At 53.3% G+C, this 16,227-nt stretch overlaps 1 protein-coding gene across 1 annotated transcript in view; it reads left to right on the forward strand.

The window, feature by feature from the left end:
• The window catches only part of COL17A1 (collagen type XVII alpha 1 chain), a 55,968-nt gene that overhangs the window by 37,282 nt on the left and 2,459 nt on the right, over positions 1-16,227 (forward strand). Inside the window, exons 26-49 of the mRNA XM_023206580.2 lie at positions 101-154; positions 345-380; positions 864-899; positions 1,518-1,580; positions 2,845-2,880; positions 3,139-3,210; positions 4,181-4,207; positions 5,150-5,185; positions 7,049-7,084; positions 7,328-7,408; positions 8,460-8,495; positions 9,890-9,949; positions 10,300-10,326; positions 10,651-10,683; positions 10,772-10,846; positions 11,170-11,220; positions 11,755-11,877; positions 12,497-12,634; positions 13,157-13,225; positions 13,638-13,778; positions 14,422-14,511; positions 14,612-14,722; positions 15,218-15,364; positions 15,655-16,041. Of these exons, the coding sequence (XP_023062348.2) occupies positions 101-154; positions 345-380; positions 864-899; positions 1,518-1,580; positions 2,845-2,880; positions 3,139-3,210; positions 4,181-4,207; positions 5,150-5,185; positions 7,049-7,084; positions 7,328-7,408; positions 8,460-8,495; positions 9,890-9,949; positions 10,300-10,326; positions 10,651-10,683; positions 10,772-10,846; positions 11,170-11,220; positions 11,755-11,877; positions 12,497-12,634; positions 13,157-13,225; positions 13,638-13,778; positions 14,422-14,511; positions 14,612-14,722; positions 15,218-15,364; positions 15,655-16,041 (1,965 nt within the window). The remainder of the gene's footprint in view (positions 1-100; positions 155-344; positions 381-863; positions 900-1,517; positions 1,581-2,844; positions 2,881-3,138; positions 3,211-4,180; positions 4,208-5,149; positions 5,186-7,048; positions 7,085-7,327; positions 7,409-8,459; positions 8,496-9,889; positions 9,950-10,299; positions 10,327-10,650; positions 10,684-10,771; positions 10,847-11,169; positions 11,221-11,754; positions 11,878-12,496; positions 12,635-13,156; positions 13,226-13,637; positions 13,779-14,421; positions 14,512-14,611; positions 14,723-15,217; positions 15,365-15,654; positions 16,042-16,227) is intronic.

A 16,227-nucleotide genomic window follows, 5' to 3' on the forward strand; every position in this document is an offset into this window, starting at 1 on the left:
AAAAAAAAAAAAAAGGATGTGTGCATGTGCGTGCATACAAGTCTCATCATTCCAAAGCTAGGGAGACTCATCTGTGTGCATGGTTTCTTCTGCTGGGCAGGTCCTGTAGGTCTCCAAGGGCTCCGAGGTGAAGTGGGACTTCCTGGTGTCAAAGGTAAGCTGGAGGGAGGCCTGGGGGGACAGTGAGGATCTGATGGACACAACCCACAGCCTATGTAGGCTGACAAGTGCAAGAGGGAAAGGAGAAGTCAGGATTGGGGAGCCTGTCTTCAGAGACAGACATTGCCCCTTCCTGGTTGTCCCCTGTAGGGCATTTTACACCAAGTTGTCCATTTCCTTTTTAGGTGACAAAGGACCGATGGGACCACCAGGACCCAAAGGTATGCCACTCACTGCTGCTCAGTCATTACCAGGGCCTGCCTCACTCCTGGGAGCCCAGATGGGACCCTCACTACAGGGTCTGAGGGTGCACAGGACCTGGACCAAGATCTCATTCTCATCCAAACTCTCAGGGAACCTGGGGCACAAAGAAGGGAAACAAAGCACTAATGTCACATTGAATTCTGGGGTGGTGAATGGTTCTCGGGGTGGTGAAGACACAGCATTCCAAGGCGTCTGACCTCTTGTGTCCATGGCACCAATTTGTGCAACAGCAGGGGCTGGGGGTTCAGTCTGTGGGGGGAACTGACTCTGCCAAAGATCAGATGTGCGCCTTTGGCTGCATTAATGCTGTGTCCTCACCGACACCCGCTGACAGGAGCTCACAGTACAGCGAGAACTGTCCCACAGCCGGGGCCTGTTACTGGGTGAGGGTGTTTTCCTTGCTCACAGCTGTGGCTTTCTCCGCCTCCCCCTTGTTTTAGGTGACCAGGGTGAGAAAGGACCTCGAGGCCTCACAGGTCAGTCTGTCATGGGAATCTCCTTTAATCCATCCATGACTTTTGTAAATCCATCAGTCACTAGGTTGGAAAAAATCCAGAAGTAAGAGACCGAATCTGTTTGAAACCCTTCAGGGAACTTGTGATCTAGAAAAAACACAAGATGAGAAAATAAAGCCTGGAATGGAGGATACGGAGGTATCCAGATGTATAGTCCAAACAGTAAATGTTTGGAGCAAAAAAGAAAGTGTAGGGTTGTCTCTGATAATTTTGGGGAATACAGTTGAGAATATTAAGCTCTTCCCGAAGCAGCAGGAAGTTTGCACCACTGGTATCCTCTCAACCACTGACCTCCTGCCAACTGGCGTGATTATAAAGGAAATTGATAGTAATAGAGCTGTGACTTAAGGGGTGGTTTTCAGTTTCCAAGGAAATAAGACTGATGTACATGCCCATGGTTCTGATTAGGTGTGGTTTCTGGGTGGGTCCATGCCACTGCCCAGGGGTACCAAGTGGCCCTGACCTTGGAATCAAAGCAGAAGCTGCCTCTTTGACCTCTTGGAGGAGGGAGCAGACTACTATTGTTGAAGCATACACAGCTTGCAAGTGTCCAACCAGCTAGTTCTTTGTCCGTTGCAGGCGAGCCTGGCATGAGAGGTTTGCCTGGTGCTGTTGGTGAGCCCGGGGCTAAAGGAGCAATGGGTAAGTGTTCCAAAGGAATGGATTCAGTGAGTTCCCCATTTGAGGGGTCACCACGACCCTGGAGAGATCCGTCTTCTAGAACTGCCTCTCCTGCTCTCTAATCTGCCCACCCCTGGTAGAGTCTCCCTTGACCAGTCATTTCTGTGTCTGGGCATCCTTTCTGGGGCTCAGAGACCTGCAGGTACCTCTGTGGGTTTCTTTCCACTTTGGGAGAGGCCTTGTAGCTGCCTGTGAGCTCCCCACTCCCCTGGGGAAGATAGTGTTGAAGTCCTTAGGAACCTCAAGTGCTCCAGGAATCCCAGGGCTAGTCTCATGGCCAAATCCAGGTTTTTACCCTTTTGCTCACCAGGGGTGCCTGTCAGCCTGGCTGCAGAAACTGACCAAGAATCTCAGAGGTAGCCGGGTGCAGTGATTCACGCCTGTAATCCCAGGGACTCAGGATGATCGCTTGAACCCAGGAGTTGGAGGCTCAGTGAGCTATGATTATACTATTGCACTACAGTCTGAGTGAGAGAGCAAGAATCCATTTCTAAAAAAAAAGGCCAGCGTTGAGGATCAAACCCAAGAAGGGTCTAAACCTCACCTGTGGAGATGAAGCATCTGCACGCTCGTTCAGTTACCCAGCTGTTAGTGCTGATACTGCTAGGCAAGTGAGATGCTTTACTTCCCTCAAGGGTAGATAAGGCTTGCACGAGGTGACAAGTGTCATGCGAGGTACAGAGTACTGTGAGGATACAAAGGAGAGATTTTTTTCCAACAGGAAGGATGGAGGAGGGGGCATTTCAAGTGGTCCCAAAAGTTAGAAAGATTTTAATCATGACCAGTTTGGAAAATTCCATGCAGGGTTGACGGCATGAGCAGGGAAAGACAAAGAAACGGGAAAGAGCAAGATATGGTCCCAGAAGGCCACCGTTTTGGAGAGAGGTTACAATAAATAATGCCTAGAGCAGAGGAGACAAGAACGTGGAGGACCTTGACTTCTAGGCCCTCGAGTAAATACGACAAGCATTGAGCATCAAGCCTCTTGAGATGCAATGGGAAGGCACCGAACAATTCTCAACAGGAAAAGAGACAATTGCTGGTTTAGGAGAAGGGGCAGGGAGAGTACTGTATCCAGAGAGTGTGACAGACAAGGCTGTCCTGTGGCTGATGGCTGCGTGGGCTGCTGGGAGACAATGTGCTTCAAGGACACTGGGACAGGAGAGGGAGGAATCGCAGAAATCACTCCAGGAGCAACTGAGAGACCTTGCTTCTACTTTACCAGGTCCTGCTGGCCCAGACGGACACCAAGGCCCAAGAGGTTGGTCACTGATCTGCTGCCCCAGCCTCACTCCCATCGCAGCCCATGTTCCAGCATGCAGCCCTCAGTCCCCTTAACCATAGTGCAGAGGAGCGTACAGCATGTGGAAGTGTGCAGTGTCCAGTTCTGTTCCCCTTCTCCTTCCCACCTGCCAGCAAGTCCATTAGGAAAACTCTCAGAAACTATCAGCTCAGATGTGATGACCAGTTTAGCTTTTCCTAAATGTAAACACTTCCATGTTGGCCATTCTCTCTGTAGGTGAACAAGGTCTTACAGGGATGCCTGGAATCCGTGGCCCACCAGGACCTTCTGGAGACCCAGGAAAGCCAGGTAACAGAGCCGGAAGAGGGAGCCATGGCCCTGCTTAGTGTGTGTGTGCTTTGTGTGTGTGGATGTAGGCATGTGTGTGCGTGTGCATGCACAGGTGTGCAGGTTGTGAGGGAAGGGGTGTATATGTGCATGGTTGTGTGTGTGTTCTTGCAGGTGTGTACAAATGCACCCATGTGTGCCTTATCCCGTTTTCCTCCAGCAGCTCGGCAGGGAACTGCCGTAGTGTTAGGTTGTTTTGTGTGCCGTGGCCGTAGGCCCTGGCACCTCTGGGTAACTAAGTCTGGCAATTCAGAAGAGTGGGATTAATGCCTGAATACAAGGAGTTCTAGAAAGGGGCAAGGACGCTCTAAAAACTGCAGACTTGAAGGTCACCTCACTATCTTGCTCCTCTGAGCCCTTCCCCTCTTGTCCTCCTCTCCTGGGACTGTACTGGGCCCTCACCAACACCCACCAGGCCGAGGAGGAAGCCATCGTTAGAGTCTCCACCGAGAGCAAAGAGCAAACTTCTCAGGGCTGCAGGAAGAACAAATGAAAACCAGCCAAGAAAGTTGTGTGGTCAAGGCGGGTGGGCATTCGTCAGGGGCCTCTGAGAGTATAGGGGCCTCCTCAGTCTCCTTTGGTGGGTGCCCAGACAGGAGCTATAGAGGGGGAACCTGGGGCAGCACTGGGATCCATGAGTGTTGAGCATTCTGGGTTTGTGGCTGTCCTCAGATTCCAAAAGGGTCTGTGAACCCTAATAGGCTCAGCACCATTGCCTGAGAAAGCAGTGGGTTGCTTCACTGCAAAGCCCAAAGAACTGCTCTCCATCCAGAGCTAAGAGGTCCATGGATGCTGGCTGCCCCGGCAAAAGACATGTCCTTCCCACTGACCCTTCCACTGCAATGTCCACCGGTTTGTGCAGGTGTGGGTGTGGCTACCAGGGATGGCCTCAACCCTTCAACTGTTCCCTCTTGTGTCTGATTTTCTGCAGGTCTCATAGGACCCCAGGGACCTCAGGGTGAGTCGCTGGATCACTCCTACCTTCTCCTGGGGTAACTGCTTGGGCCAGGGCTTTTCCTGCAGTCACCAGAGTTTCCGCTCCTCTGCCAACTCCCTGGCACACACTCTCTTTCACTGTGAGTCTTGGGAAGCACCTTAGGAAGGAAAAATAGACACAGAACAATCTAGAACACCAGTCTCGTAGAAATGAGATTAGATTGTGTACCAATTCTATCTGCCTGTGCCCTGTTCCCCTCAGGTGCAGGAATCTGAGAGGAACCCCAAGCTCATAGCAGAGCTGCTGCTAGCCAGGAGAGCTGTTATTCCAGAGGCCCAAGTTCCCCCACTGGCATGGCAGCACATGGGCGCTCACCCTTGTTCAGGAAAGTCCAGTTTCTCTGGGACAGCCTCAGTGTTAAAGCCTGTCCTGTAGTTGGACCATTGTGCCCCCATATTACTACACCCATCCCCTAATTTCCTGAAAGAAATTAGGCAAAGATTGAAAATGAAATCAGGCAGCAGCCCCCCAGCAGTTGAATGCATAGGTACATGCTTCCGATGCTCTCACAGAGGAGTTCAGTGGTTAAAGGCAAGAGGGTGATGCTGCATTGGACACAGGAAACCCAGCCCCTCCCCTGCAGGGGAGAGGGGAGACAGAGGCTGCTCTGCAGGCTCCAGGGGGCTCATTACCCCAAGGGATGGAACCCCTCCAAAGCTAAGCCCATGGGCCTCTGCCTGCTCCAAGTCACGCTGTTGCCCCATTTCCCAAAGAGGGACAAGGGCTCAGAGCAAGAGGTTCCCCAGGGGCTGTCTAGACTAAGGCGGAAGGCAAAGCTGGTACGTCCCAGGGTTTCAATCAGCAGTGTGGCTGTGCTGAGTGACAGAGCACTAGTTACTACCGAAGAGTGTCTGGAACTGCTGGGCCTTCATCATCCTGACTTATTTGTTCTAATCACATCAGGACTTCCCGGTACCCCTGGCCGACCAGGAATAAAAGGTAAGCGAATTTCCAAATGAGATTTCTTTCTTTTCACTGGCCATTTTTGTGGAAGGAAGGGATGGACAGAAAGAGGCCTTTCTCTGGCCAGAGCCTGGATCAACAGTGGCATCTAGTGGTTCCAGCAGAGGGCTATGAGGCTGGGAGCCCAGGGATTTGTGAACCAAGCCCTGAGTCCTCAAGCCCCACCTCTCCCCAAACACCTCCCCACCCCACCAACCTGAGCCTTGCGGGAGGTTCTGGAAGGACACTGCCCTCCCCAGAGCCTTTCCATGCCCTGTTTTGCCTCTAAATGCCCCCATTAGTGCTTCATCCCCCTGGTATGTAGGCTTGGTCCCCTCCTAACAAGTCTGTTCCCCTGGGGCAGGAGCTCCCTTTGCCCTTATCATTCACATCAGCCTTAGTGTGAATCAGTACATCAGACCCTTCCTGAGAGGTGGCTTTAGTACAGGCAGAGAGGAGTGTTAAGATGCTACTGAGAGGGCAAGTCGGGGTACTCAGAGGGGAGCTCATCCTCAGGGGTCTGACTGGGGCAATGTGGTGATGCCTATACACACAGTGACCCTCTTGTCCAGTTCTGCCTATCAGACCTCAACCCCGAGCAAGTTCAGGGATCCACAGTGCTCAGGGACGGTCTTTCTCCTTCTGTTCCTGTGACCCCAACACGCTCCTGAACTTTGACATTCTATCGAGCCATGCTCTGTCATGAGCAGTCACTGTCACTCTTGGTGGGACCCTAAAATAACCACTTTCCAGAAATCATTTCCAGGGACTGATTGGGCCAAGGAGTTCTTTAGGGCTCACTAAATGTAATTCCAAAATAATGATACTGAGTTTATGGATCCCAGGCAGACCACACTAGGTCCATGGATCTGTTCACAAATGGATGGTACCTTTTGTAAGAGTCTCGTAGGTTTTGGAATTCCCAAGGATAACAGAAACCCTCCCTTTTTGAGGGCCCGTGACTTCCTGTCCAAGGGGGAGTTCAGACCCTGACTGGACAACATGCACAAGAGGGCCTTTTTACCTAACGTTGGATTGTATCCCAGCAAAACAAACTCAAGTGCTTCTCCTGTCTTGTTCATGAGCCCTGGCTGAAGGATGGTGAGCAGAGACCATCCCTCTGCTTTCCCTTTGGGAGACAGCAATAGTCTCCTTTCATTGTGTGAATGAATGAATTGCTCACAGAACTTGGGAAATGAAAAAAAGGGGCCCCTAAAGAATGGTTTCCCCAAGTGAGTCCATGAAGTGTCAGTTCTCAGCACTGCATCTAGCTGATACGTTTGGGAATGTCTTCTTCTCAAAAGTCCTCCATGCACACTTGCATTTTCAATGCTCTGAGACACAAGGCAGAAAAGAGATCTTGTTAACCTTTATATAACTCATACCTTCTCAGACTTACCCACTGCAGAGCCCCATTTAATCCTGCACAGCCCCTACAACTGTCCCACAGAGCACTCTGGGAACCCTGCTCTACCTGGGAGGCTCATTGCCTCTGTCCTTTGACCTTTGAGTAATTTTCCCACCTAAGGCGATTCCCAGGCAGAGTGGTGGAATGTGGGAGCGTGAAGGACTCTCCAGTCAGCCTCATTCTGGGCTCACTGAAAGGCAAGCTTTCTGCATCCTCAAGTGAAGCCACTTCTCTGAATGAAGATGGATGCTCTGGCCTCCAGGGGCTCCGGCTGAAAGACTGGGACTTAATGCATCTTGCTTGCCTGCCTTCAGTTCATTAAAATGCCTTTAGCCTGAGGCTGAGAGGCCCAGAAGTGGGTCCCAAAAGCAATCAGAAGCCTTGAAAATGGCTTATTGAGCCACTAATTGATCTTCAGAACAACCACTCTCGGCCTTTTCCTCTCTTTCTAGGTGAACCAGGAGCTCCAGGCAAGGTCGTGACTTCAGGTAGGCAGGTCCTAGAGAGACCCTCCTTTCTGTGTCTTTCTTATCCTGGGCACCTACCTTGGCTCTGCAGTGTTCTGGGCAGGATGTGGCAGGCAGCTTTTTGGATCAGTAGAGGGGGAGGAGGGAAATTTAGCAGTGATGAGAAGAAGAGATGCCAGGCTGTCCACCACAGCCTGGCTCGAGTCCCAGCACCTCTGAGTGAGAAGAGTAAGGCTCAATGTTCCATGTGCCTTCTGCTTTCAGACGGGTCGTCAATGCTTACTGTCCCAGGGCCCCCAGGGCCTCCCGGAGCCATGGGACCCCCAGGACCTCCAGGTGCCCCAGGTCAGTCTGTTTTCTTGCTTTGCCCCAAATCAGCAGTAGGTCTTGGTGGTAGTGACTCTAGCCCTATTTGTTCAGATCCTGAAACCCAGGGCAGGAACTGAATCTGGTAAACAGAATAAGGAGTTTGGCCTGAGAAAAGCAAACTCTTGCATTCTCAGACAGTGAAGTAGATCAGTTATCCTACTTCACAGCATAGGAGGCGAATGTGCTCTCAGCATTTACAGAAGGGGAAGCTTGAGGCTTGGAGCAGGTAAATGGCTTGCCCAAGGTCCCACGGCCAATAAGCAGCAGGACAAAAGATTTGGCCCAGGTCAGTCTACCTCCAGAGCCTGTGGCCAGTCAGAAGACCCAGTCCTTGAACCCTTTGTTTCCTCCTGGAAAACGATTTGATATTCTGCATCCAGGGCAACAAAAATGCTAGGTATCTATTTGAAGAAAATATCCCCAAATGGGATGGTGACAAAAATATGAAAACTTCGGAACAAAGTTGTTAGGAGATAAAACAAATATTTACTGAGAGAGCAGAACACTCAATAATGCCTGCTCTGTGGTTTAAACTGTATTTTTACAAGATGCAAAAAAGAAAAAATGCTGGAAGAAAATAAAACAAAATGCCCACAAATTGAAGAGTTATGGACAATTTGTTTCCTACCTTTCCAAAGTGCCTTTTTGTTATATGTATTTTTAATTATTTTAAATTTGTGTGTACAAATGAAGTGCACAACTTATCACAACCAATGCCAGGATGTACCAGCCTTCCCTCCTGACAAGCTGCAGTGAGAAGGAATACGTAGAGGCATGTAGAAGTCCCTAAGCATTACAGGAAAGCAGCAGAGAGGGCAGTCCTGCCTGCCCCGGGGTCCTCGTACCTGTCAGAGATGTTCTCACGCAACTGGACCACAGAGCTGGTCTCAAATTGCTTATTGCTCTCAAATAAGCAAGGTGGCCTCTTTGGGTCTCTGTTCCATGCCTTGGGAGGAATTATGCCTTTAGTTCTTCCTATGACCCTACACGCGTGATTTTGCCTTTTCTTCCTCAACCCCATTTCCAGGCCCTGCCGGCCCAGCTGGTCTCCCAGGACCGCAAGGTATGTCACACCCTGCAAGAACGCAAGGCGATGGGCCAAGTCGGGGGGACTTTCCTCTTAGGGTGGACATGGGCCCCTCTGTTCTAGATGACGTGAAAGGTGTGTTTTGGAAAAGGAGGAGATGGCCAGGGCTCTTCACCGGGGTCTTGCAAGCTGATTCCCTGGAGCTTGGGGCAGCTGTCATAGAAGTTCTGGGAGTCCAAGAGGACCAGGGGCAGACTTGGCCTTGAAGATGAGTATCTGGCAGGAGTGCACCACTGACCCAGGGAGCAATGACAAGGGTCTGTGGGTTCTTGGCCACAGGCCTAGGCTGAGAGGACTGACTCCCAGGTCCTTTAAGGAGCCCAGGTGGAGACTGCCGGACCTCCCACCTGGACATCTGGAGTGCAGAACAGCTTCAGCCCACCCGGTCCGGCGCTCACTCTGAGCTATCACTGTGTTAGGAGCTTGGTCTTCAGTGTTTCACCGAGTCTTCCCAACACCCCTGTGATGTAGATCTTTTTGACCTTGGTTTACAGAGGAGGAAACTGAGGCTGAAAGAGGTTGAGAACTTGCCCAAAGTCACCAGCTAGACCTGTGGGAGCAGGGGTTTGAACTCAGACTTTCTGACATCAAAATCCAATGTATCCCCGTCATTCCACATGCTCTTATCAGCTGTCGGGGAGCTTGACTATGGTCCTGCCCTGCCTCTGAGTGAGGGAGCACCCTTAGCAGATGAGGTGCTGCAGGTTCCTGTGCCATGACACAGGGCCTCCCCTCTTGTCAGGGAGTCAAGTCACACCTGTTCTCTACTTCAGCCCTTGTCCTGCCATGAACTGTGGCTGTAGCCTTGTGGCCACAACCTACTCACCAGGCTTCCTGCTCCTGACTTGCATGGGGATGTGTTTATATAATCTTCCTGCTTGCTACACATGGAGGGAATAACCATGTCAACCCAACCACCCTGGTAGTCTGGCCTGAGGGAGGGAACCAGCTCTGCCCTTGGGGAGCTTCTGGCCTAACCAGGGAGACCTGGTTCCTATCCTTGGGGAGCCCAGGTCTGATAAAGTAGGCAGGATCCATGCACATGAAATAAGTGCTGACAGTACAACATAGAAACTTATGGAAATAACTTTAAAACAAGCATTAGGCCAGAACCTGTTCCTAGTGGAAAATCCATCCACCCATCCATTTACCCACCCATCTACCCATCCACCTATCCATCCCCCTATCCATCCATCCATCCATCCATCCATCCATCCACCCACTCATACACCCACCCATTCATCCATCCACCCACCCATCCATCCATTTGACAAGTATTGATTGAGCATCTATGTCGTCAGGTGCTGTGCTAAGTGCTGCTTTCTCACAAACATCAGTGTCCATACTCAAACTATGTCTTTCTTCTGCAGAAACCTTCCTCTCTGGCCCTCCAGGCCCACCTGGCCCCCCAGGTCCCAAGGGAGACCAAGGTGAGAACAATGTATCAGGGAACCCAGAAGCCAGTATGTGTCCTCTGTTTACCTGCTGGTTGCCAGGAGGGTTTGGATGAAGCTGAAGGAGCTGGGGCATTTTTGCATCCTTCTGCCTTATCCCACTGGGAGCTCAGCAGCCTGGAGCAAAGGTAGCGGGGACGCACAACAGTCAGAAACTCTACAAAGGATAGCCACCCAACATTGGCCTAGTGAGAGGAGAGGCACAAGGAACCCCAAGTTCTATATCTGCTCCAGCATTGGAACCCCTATCCCCTCCTCCATGGGTCCACTGAAACCACAACACCTGGCTGGTACCTGTCTCATAGCTCTCTGCCTTTTTCCCTCAGGTCCCCCAGGCCCCAGAGGACACCAAGGTACGGTAGAGCTGGCATCAAACAAAACCTGGGGTAGGGGTGGGGGTGGCAAAAACTCACCTTCCAAGAGCTTTGAGCTTGACAGAAAGTCACGTGGTGCAAATAAGCAAGAGTAGAGCAGCATGTCTCTAGGAATGGTTGAGTATGTGCATGGGTGTAGTGCAAGTGTGTGTGTGTGTGTGTGTGTGTGTGTGTGTGGCATCTCTAGGTACTGCCCAAAGGGCAATGCAGCCCCAGCAATCATGGATCTTGGGGAGGCTCTACGGGGCTGTTAGTGGGTGAGAAAAATGAGACTGACTGACCCTCTCTTGATGTGTTCCTCAGGCGAGCAAGGCCTCCCAGGTTTCTCAACCTCAGGTAAGGGCTGAGCCCTGCCCCGTTCTGGCTCTGGCCAGAGCCTGTCCGAACCCTGGCTGACCACATTGTGTGTGTTGTTGGCTTCCAGGGTCCAGTTCTTTCGGACTCAACCTTCAGGGACCACCAGGCCCACCTGGCCCCCAGGGACCCAAAGGTGACAAAGGTCAGTGAAGGAGCAGCGAGAAGGTGGTGAGGAGTAGGGGTGAGCCTGGCGCCCACAGCCCAGAGCCTGAAGAGATGGCAGCAAGTACTTATCAGTGTAAAGTCTTGGGAGAGAGAAGAGGCTGGAGGAAGGAAAGGCCAGAGGGAGGAAGGGACAAGGACATGAAGATATAGCCTCCATGCAAGGGAGCTGTGGTATTATTACAAAAATGAGGCCAAGAGCCATGGGACAATTGTTGAGACACACACTAATAAGTGTGGTTTGGCTTAACCAGGGAAGGCTTCCTGGAGGAGGTGATGCAAACTTCTCATTTTGGATTGCAGGTGATCCAGGTGTCCCAGGGGCTCTTGGCATTCCTAGTGGTCCTTCTGAAGGTAAGAACTGAAAGTGACCAAAGTTCCTCTCCGCTTCCTCTGGTGAAGGCTGATCATTCCAATGAGGATGTTGCTCTATTCGTTCATTCATTTCTCCATGATTGATTGTTGACTATCTCCATGTGCTAGGACCTATGAGCTGCCTTTAAGGAGGTTACGAGATACTGGGTTGAGGAGAAGGACCCAGGCACATATAATGATAACTAACAATGCAGACTCCACATGATGGAGAACAGAAGACCCTGGGTTCTGGGGAGTGGAGAGAAGGGGGATGCCACGTTGGGGGTCCTTCAGCAGGTTGCGGAAGGAAAGGGTAGTTCAGCCTGGGGCAGCTTCCTAGCTCCGTGCCACTTTCAGACAGTGGCTGCTACAGGCTCTCCTTTCTTCTCTTCTCGGGGATCCTTCACCTTGCCACTATCCTATTTCTCCCCCTGAGAAGACCCTCCCTCCTCACACCATGGAAGCTATTCCTGGGCCCGTTTGTCTGACCGTAGGGTGGAGAAACCGACACAGGACACTTTCTCTTTGCTGCAGGGGGATCATCAAGCACCACGTATGTGTCAGGCCCTCCAGGGCCCCCTGGGCTCCCTGGGCCTCCGGGCTCTCTCAGCAGCTCTGGCCGGGAGATTCAGCAGTACATCTCTGAGTATATGCAGAGTGAGTGGCCAGCCGCCCCAAGCCGTGGGGACAAGAACACGGAGATACAGTCTCTGTGCAAGGGAGCTGTGGTATCATCACAGAAATGACGCTAAGAGACATGGGACGATGTCAGGCAGTGGGAGAGTGTGTGTGTGTGAGCGCGCGTGTGCGCATTGAGGAAAACAGTGTGTGTGTCCAGGCCCGGGTCTTCCCCCTGCAGAGCCAGGCCTACAGGCCTGTGAGCTCCCCAACACCAGCCTTCTCATAGCTGCCCCCGACACAACCTCACCCTCGCCCACACCCTGGGAGGAGGCTGGCGCGCGCGCTCATTCCCATGCACACACTCGCTTTCACACCACACCCTGCATGTACTCATTTGTCAAATGGGTGGCTGGCTGGAGTCTTGCTGGCCCACAGCCCTCATGGGCCACTTGACCCAGCGCAGGCCTCTGCCTCAGTTTCTCCATCTGTAATTAAGGGAACAACAGTGACGGGGAGTCTAGGCTTCCTCCTGGCCCAGCCTTGTGCCCATGTGTGGGGCGGGGCAGGCATGTTATCATGTGCTTCAGGTCACCTCTGTGGGGAGAACATGTCCTCTTGGGACAGTCTTGACTTTGCTTTGTTCCTTGGTTGGCAGGTGACAGTATTAGGTCTTACCTATCTGGAGTTCAAGGTCCCCCAGGCCCACCTGGTCCCCCAGGACCTGTCACCACCATCACAGGCGAGACTTTCAACTACTCAGAGCTGGCAAACCACGTTGTGAGCTACTTACGGAGTAAGCCTTTCCCCATGCCCTGCACCTGGCACCTTCCTCCTGTGCCTCTGCTTTTGCTCCCAGAGCCTCATCTCCTCATTTGCTGTTTGCTTTGCCTTTCTCTGGAATATGAGTTTTAATTCTGAATTCCTAATAATTGGGCCACTGGGATACAGTGTCAACAAGAGTCTGTCCAGATTCAGGGCGGCCACACTAGAGAGCCACCGAGTGAGCCGTCCTGCAATCGACTAATGTGTTCCTAATTATAGGTTCTTCCTACCTGTGCATGAAGCTTGGCAGCATCTGGCAGGCATTAGGCTAAAGCATGTTCTTGAAAGTAAACTTCCTTTCTTACCAAAAAAAAAAAAATTCCCAAAACAATATTTGACTTTGTTATGCTTTCAAAATACCCTCATAATACTCCATTCATCCATTTCCCCCAAAGACAGACAGCTCGGGGACCGGGCCTTTCAGATTCTGGAATAATGAGAGTGTTGCTTCAGTACCTGCTAAGCAGGTAACCTGAGGTTTTCTTCCCGACAGCTTCGGGGTACAACGTCGGCTTGTTCTCGTCCTCCATCTCTTCTGAAGACATCCTGGCTGTGCTGCAGCGTGAGTCACCTGTTGGGGGATCGAGAGTGGGACTATCTTTGCTTTCTCCTGGCCTCACTCGTCAGGCAAACCTTGTCCTTGTCTGAGCCTGGGGAGGGCTACAAGAGGTAGGCAGAGTCCTTTAGACAAAGAGCCACTTACTGCGCTGATCTGCTTGCTGAGTCAGCAAACCGGCTGGAAAGGGGGCAGGATATGTCCTCCTAAGCCCCCATGCCAGGCAAGCTGGCAGGTGTCCCTTCAGGAACCTGGCAGCTTGCTGGTGTCCCCCCTGAACACTGTGGGCCTGCAGACCCAGAACTCACAAATGTCATGCCGGAGCCAGTTTGTGTAGGGGAACCCAGGCTGTGGCTGGACCATGGGTGGGACCCCCATGTCCTGGGTGGGTCCTGCTACTGCATCCTCTCCTCTCCAGGGGATGACGTGCGTCAGTACCTGCGTCAGTACCTGATGGGCCCTCAGGGTCCGCCAGGGCCACCAGGAGCCAGTGGAGATGGGTCCCTCCTGTCTTTGGACTACGCAGAGCTGAGTAGTCGCATTCTCAGCTACATGTCGAGTAAGTGTCTGCAGGAGGGTTGGTTAGGAAGGGCCTGGGATGACTGGGATGAGGACTCCCAGCGTAAACTTCCCTGTGATTGCCCCACTGACCCCCCCCTGCCAGGCTGCACCAACCCCAGCAATGAGCAGTGCTCAGAGCTGTTCAAACCTGTAAGCCTGGAGCAGGTCAAGAAGCATGGCAAGGAAAGCCAAAACGGAGGTCCCAGGCACTGTCTCGTGTGCCGTCTACATACAACTCTCTCTCTCACACACACACACACTCCCACACACACACACACACTCTCACACACACACACACACACTCATTCCCATACACACACTCCCACACACACACTCCCATACACACACTCCCACACACACACTCCCATACACACACACACACTCCTGTACTCACACATACACTCACTCCCATACACACACACACAATGAAGCACACGGGCACCTGGACCTGCTTCTCCGGCCCCGCCGGCCCCTCCCCTCCTCCCTTGGTGCTCCTCTTCTCTGTCTCTCTCCCTGCCACCATCTCTTCTCTTTCTTGGACCCCACTTCTGTCCAAACCTCTTCTGTGTCCGACCTCCTCTCTCTGACAGGGTGTTTCCATCTGCCTTCCCCTGCCTGATCCGATTCCATCACATCCCTAGGTTCTGGGATCAGCATTGGGCTTCCTGGTCCCCCGGGGCCCCCTGGCTTGCCAGGGACCTCCTATGAGGAGCTCCTCTCCTTGCTGCGAGGTAAGGCCCAGCAGGGGACATCTGTCCAAGTGGTTGGGGAGGAAGCAGAATCCCTTGGCACAGGCCAGGACTGACTCCGTGCCCTCCCTTGGTGTCTCAGGGTCTGAATTCAGAGGCATCGTTGGACCCCCAGGTCCCCCGGGTCCACCAGGGATCCCAGGCAATGTGTGGTCCAGCATCAGCGTGGAGGACCTCTCGTCTTACTTACACAGTAGGGCACTGCGGAGTGGGCTGGGCAGGGCAGGGGATGCACATGGGCCTTGGGGGCTCCCATGGGCTTTAGCAAGGGCAGTCCAAGTGCTCCTGGAGCCTGTACAGGGCTGGGTGCGGGACCCTGGAGAGCGCCACATGTGCTGGCAAGGGGCCTTCAGCTGTGGCAGGAACAGAGATGGGGAGCAATGGCTTTCCCAGGTGCAGCCCGGTGTGTGATTAGGGCCGACCTGGGGCTCCACCTCTCAGTGACGGGAGGGCTGAGTTGAATGAGGCTGAGAATTGGGAGTGGGAGGGCCTGACGGGGGCAGCCATTCCTGGATGATGCCAGGAAACAGCAGGCTCTGGCCTCCTGCTCCTCTCTCCTCCCATCACCCGGGAGGCCCAGCCTTATCCCCTCCTTTCAGGTGGGGCCCACAGCGCCCCCAGCACAAGCTGGAAATTCACCTTCCTCCGCAGCACTACCCTGACCTTTCTTTCTCTTCCCTCTGCCCAGCTGCAGGTTTGTCATTCATCCCAGGCCCTCCAGGACCTCCTGGTCCACCAGGTCCTCGAGGGCCCCCGGGTGTCTCAGGAGCTCTGGCAACCTATGCAGCTGAAAACAGCGACAGCTTCCGGAGCGAGCTGATCAGCTACCTCACAAGTAGGTGCCTCCGATGGTGATGCCCCACCAGGTACCCCGCAGGCCTTGCTTTTCCCTGTAAAGTGGGGCAGGGAGGCACTTAAAGGGACAGGGAGGCCACACATGAGAGCCACTAGTGGGGTAAGCCCGGTTTCCTTCCACACCAGCATTCTGCCACTTGGGGACGAGAACCCTGAAGTTCACTTCCGGCCTCTCAGGGGCATTGACACCCTGGGAGAGACTCCCTAACTCCCAAGGCTTTCTCTCCACCGAGATCCGAGCTCCCACTCACGCAGCTTCTCACCCTGCAGGTCCTGATGTGCGCAGCTTCATTGTTGGCCCCCCAGGCCCTCCTGGGCCGCAGGGACCCCCTGGGGACAGCCGCCTCCTGTCCACGGATGCCTTCCACAGTCGGGGTAGCAGCTCCTCCTCACACAGCTCGTCTGTCAGGCGGGGCAGCTCCTACAGCTCTTCCACGGGCACAGGAGCTGGCACAGGCTCCCTGGGTACAGGGGGTGCCTTTGGTGCAGCTACAGGAGACGGGGGCCCCTATGGCACTGACACCGGCCCAGGCAGAGGCTATGGGGCAGCAGCAGAAGGCGGCATGTATGGTGGCAATGGCGGACTATTTGGGGCTGACTTTGCTGGAGGTCTGGATTACAATGAGCTGGCTGTGAGAGTGTCAGAGAGCATGCAGCGTAAGTGGGGACATTTAGGCCTTGGTGCTGGGGGGAAGGAGCGTGGGAGCATCTCCAGACTGGCTTTCTTGTTTGTGGAACCCCCAGGCTGTGAAGACAGAATCAGGCAGGCAGGGACTGGAGGCGACTGGCAGCCCCAGCCTAGTTCTCAGCCCGCTCAGCTCAAGGAGCCCCAGCCCTGGGACC

This window comes from Piliocolobus tephrosceles, chromosome 9 (genome assembly GCF_002776525.5).
Source record: "Piliocolobus tephrosceles isolate RC106 chromosome 9, ASM277652v3, whole genome shotgun sequence".
In the NCBI taxonomy this organism is placed as follows: Eukaryota; Metazoa; Chordata; class Mammalia; order Primates; family Cercopithecidae; genus Piliocolobus; species Piliocolobus tephrosceles.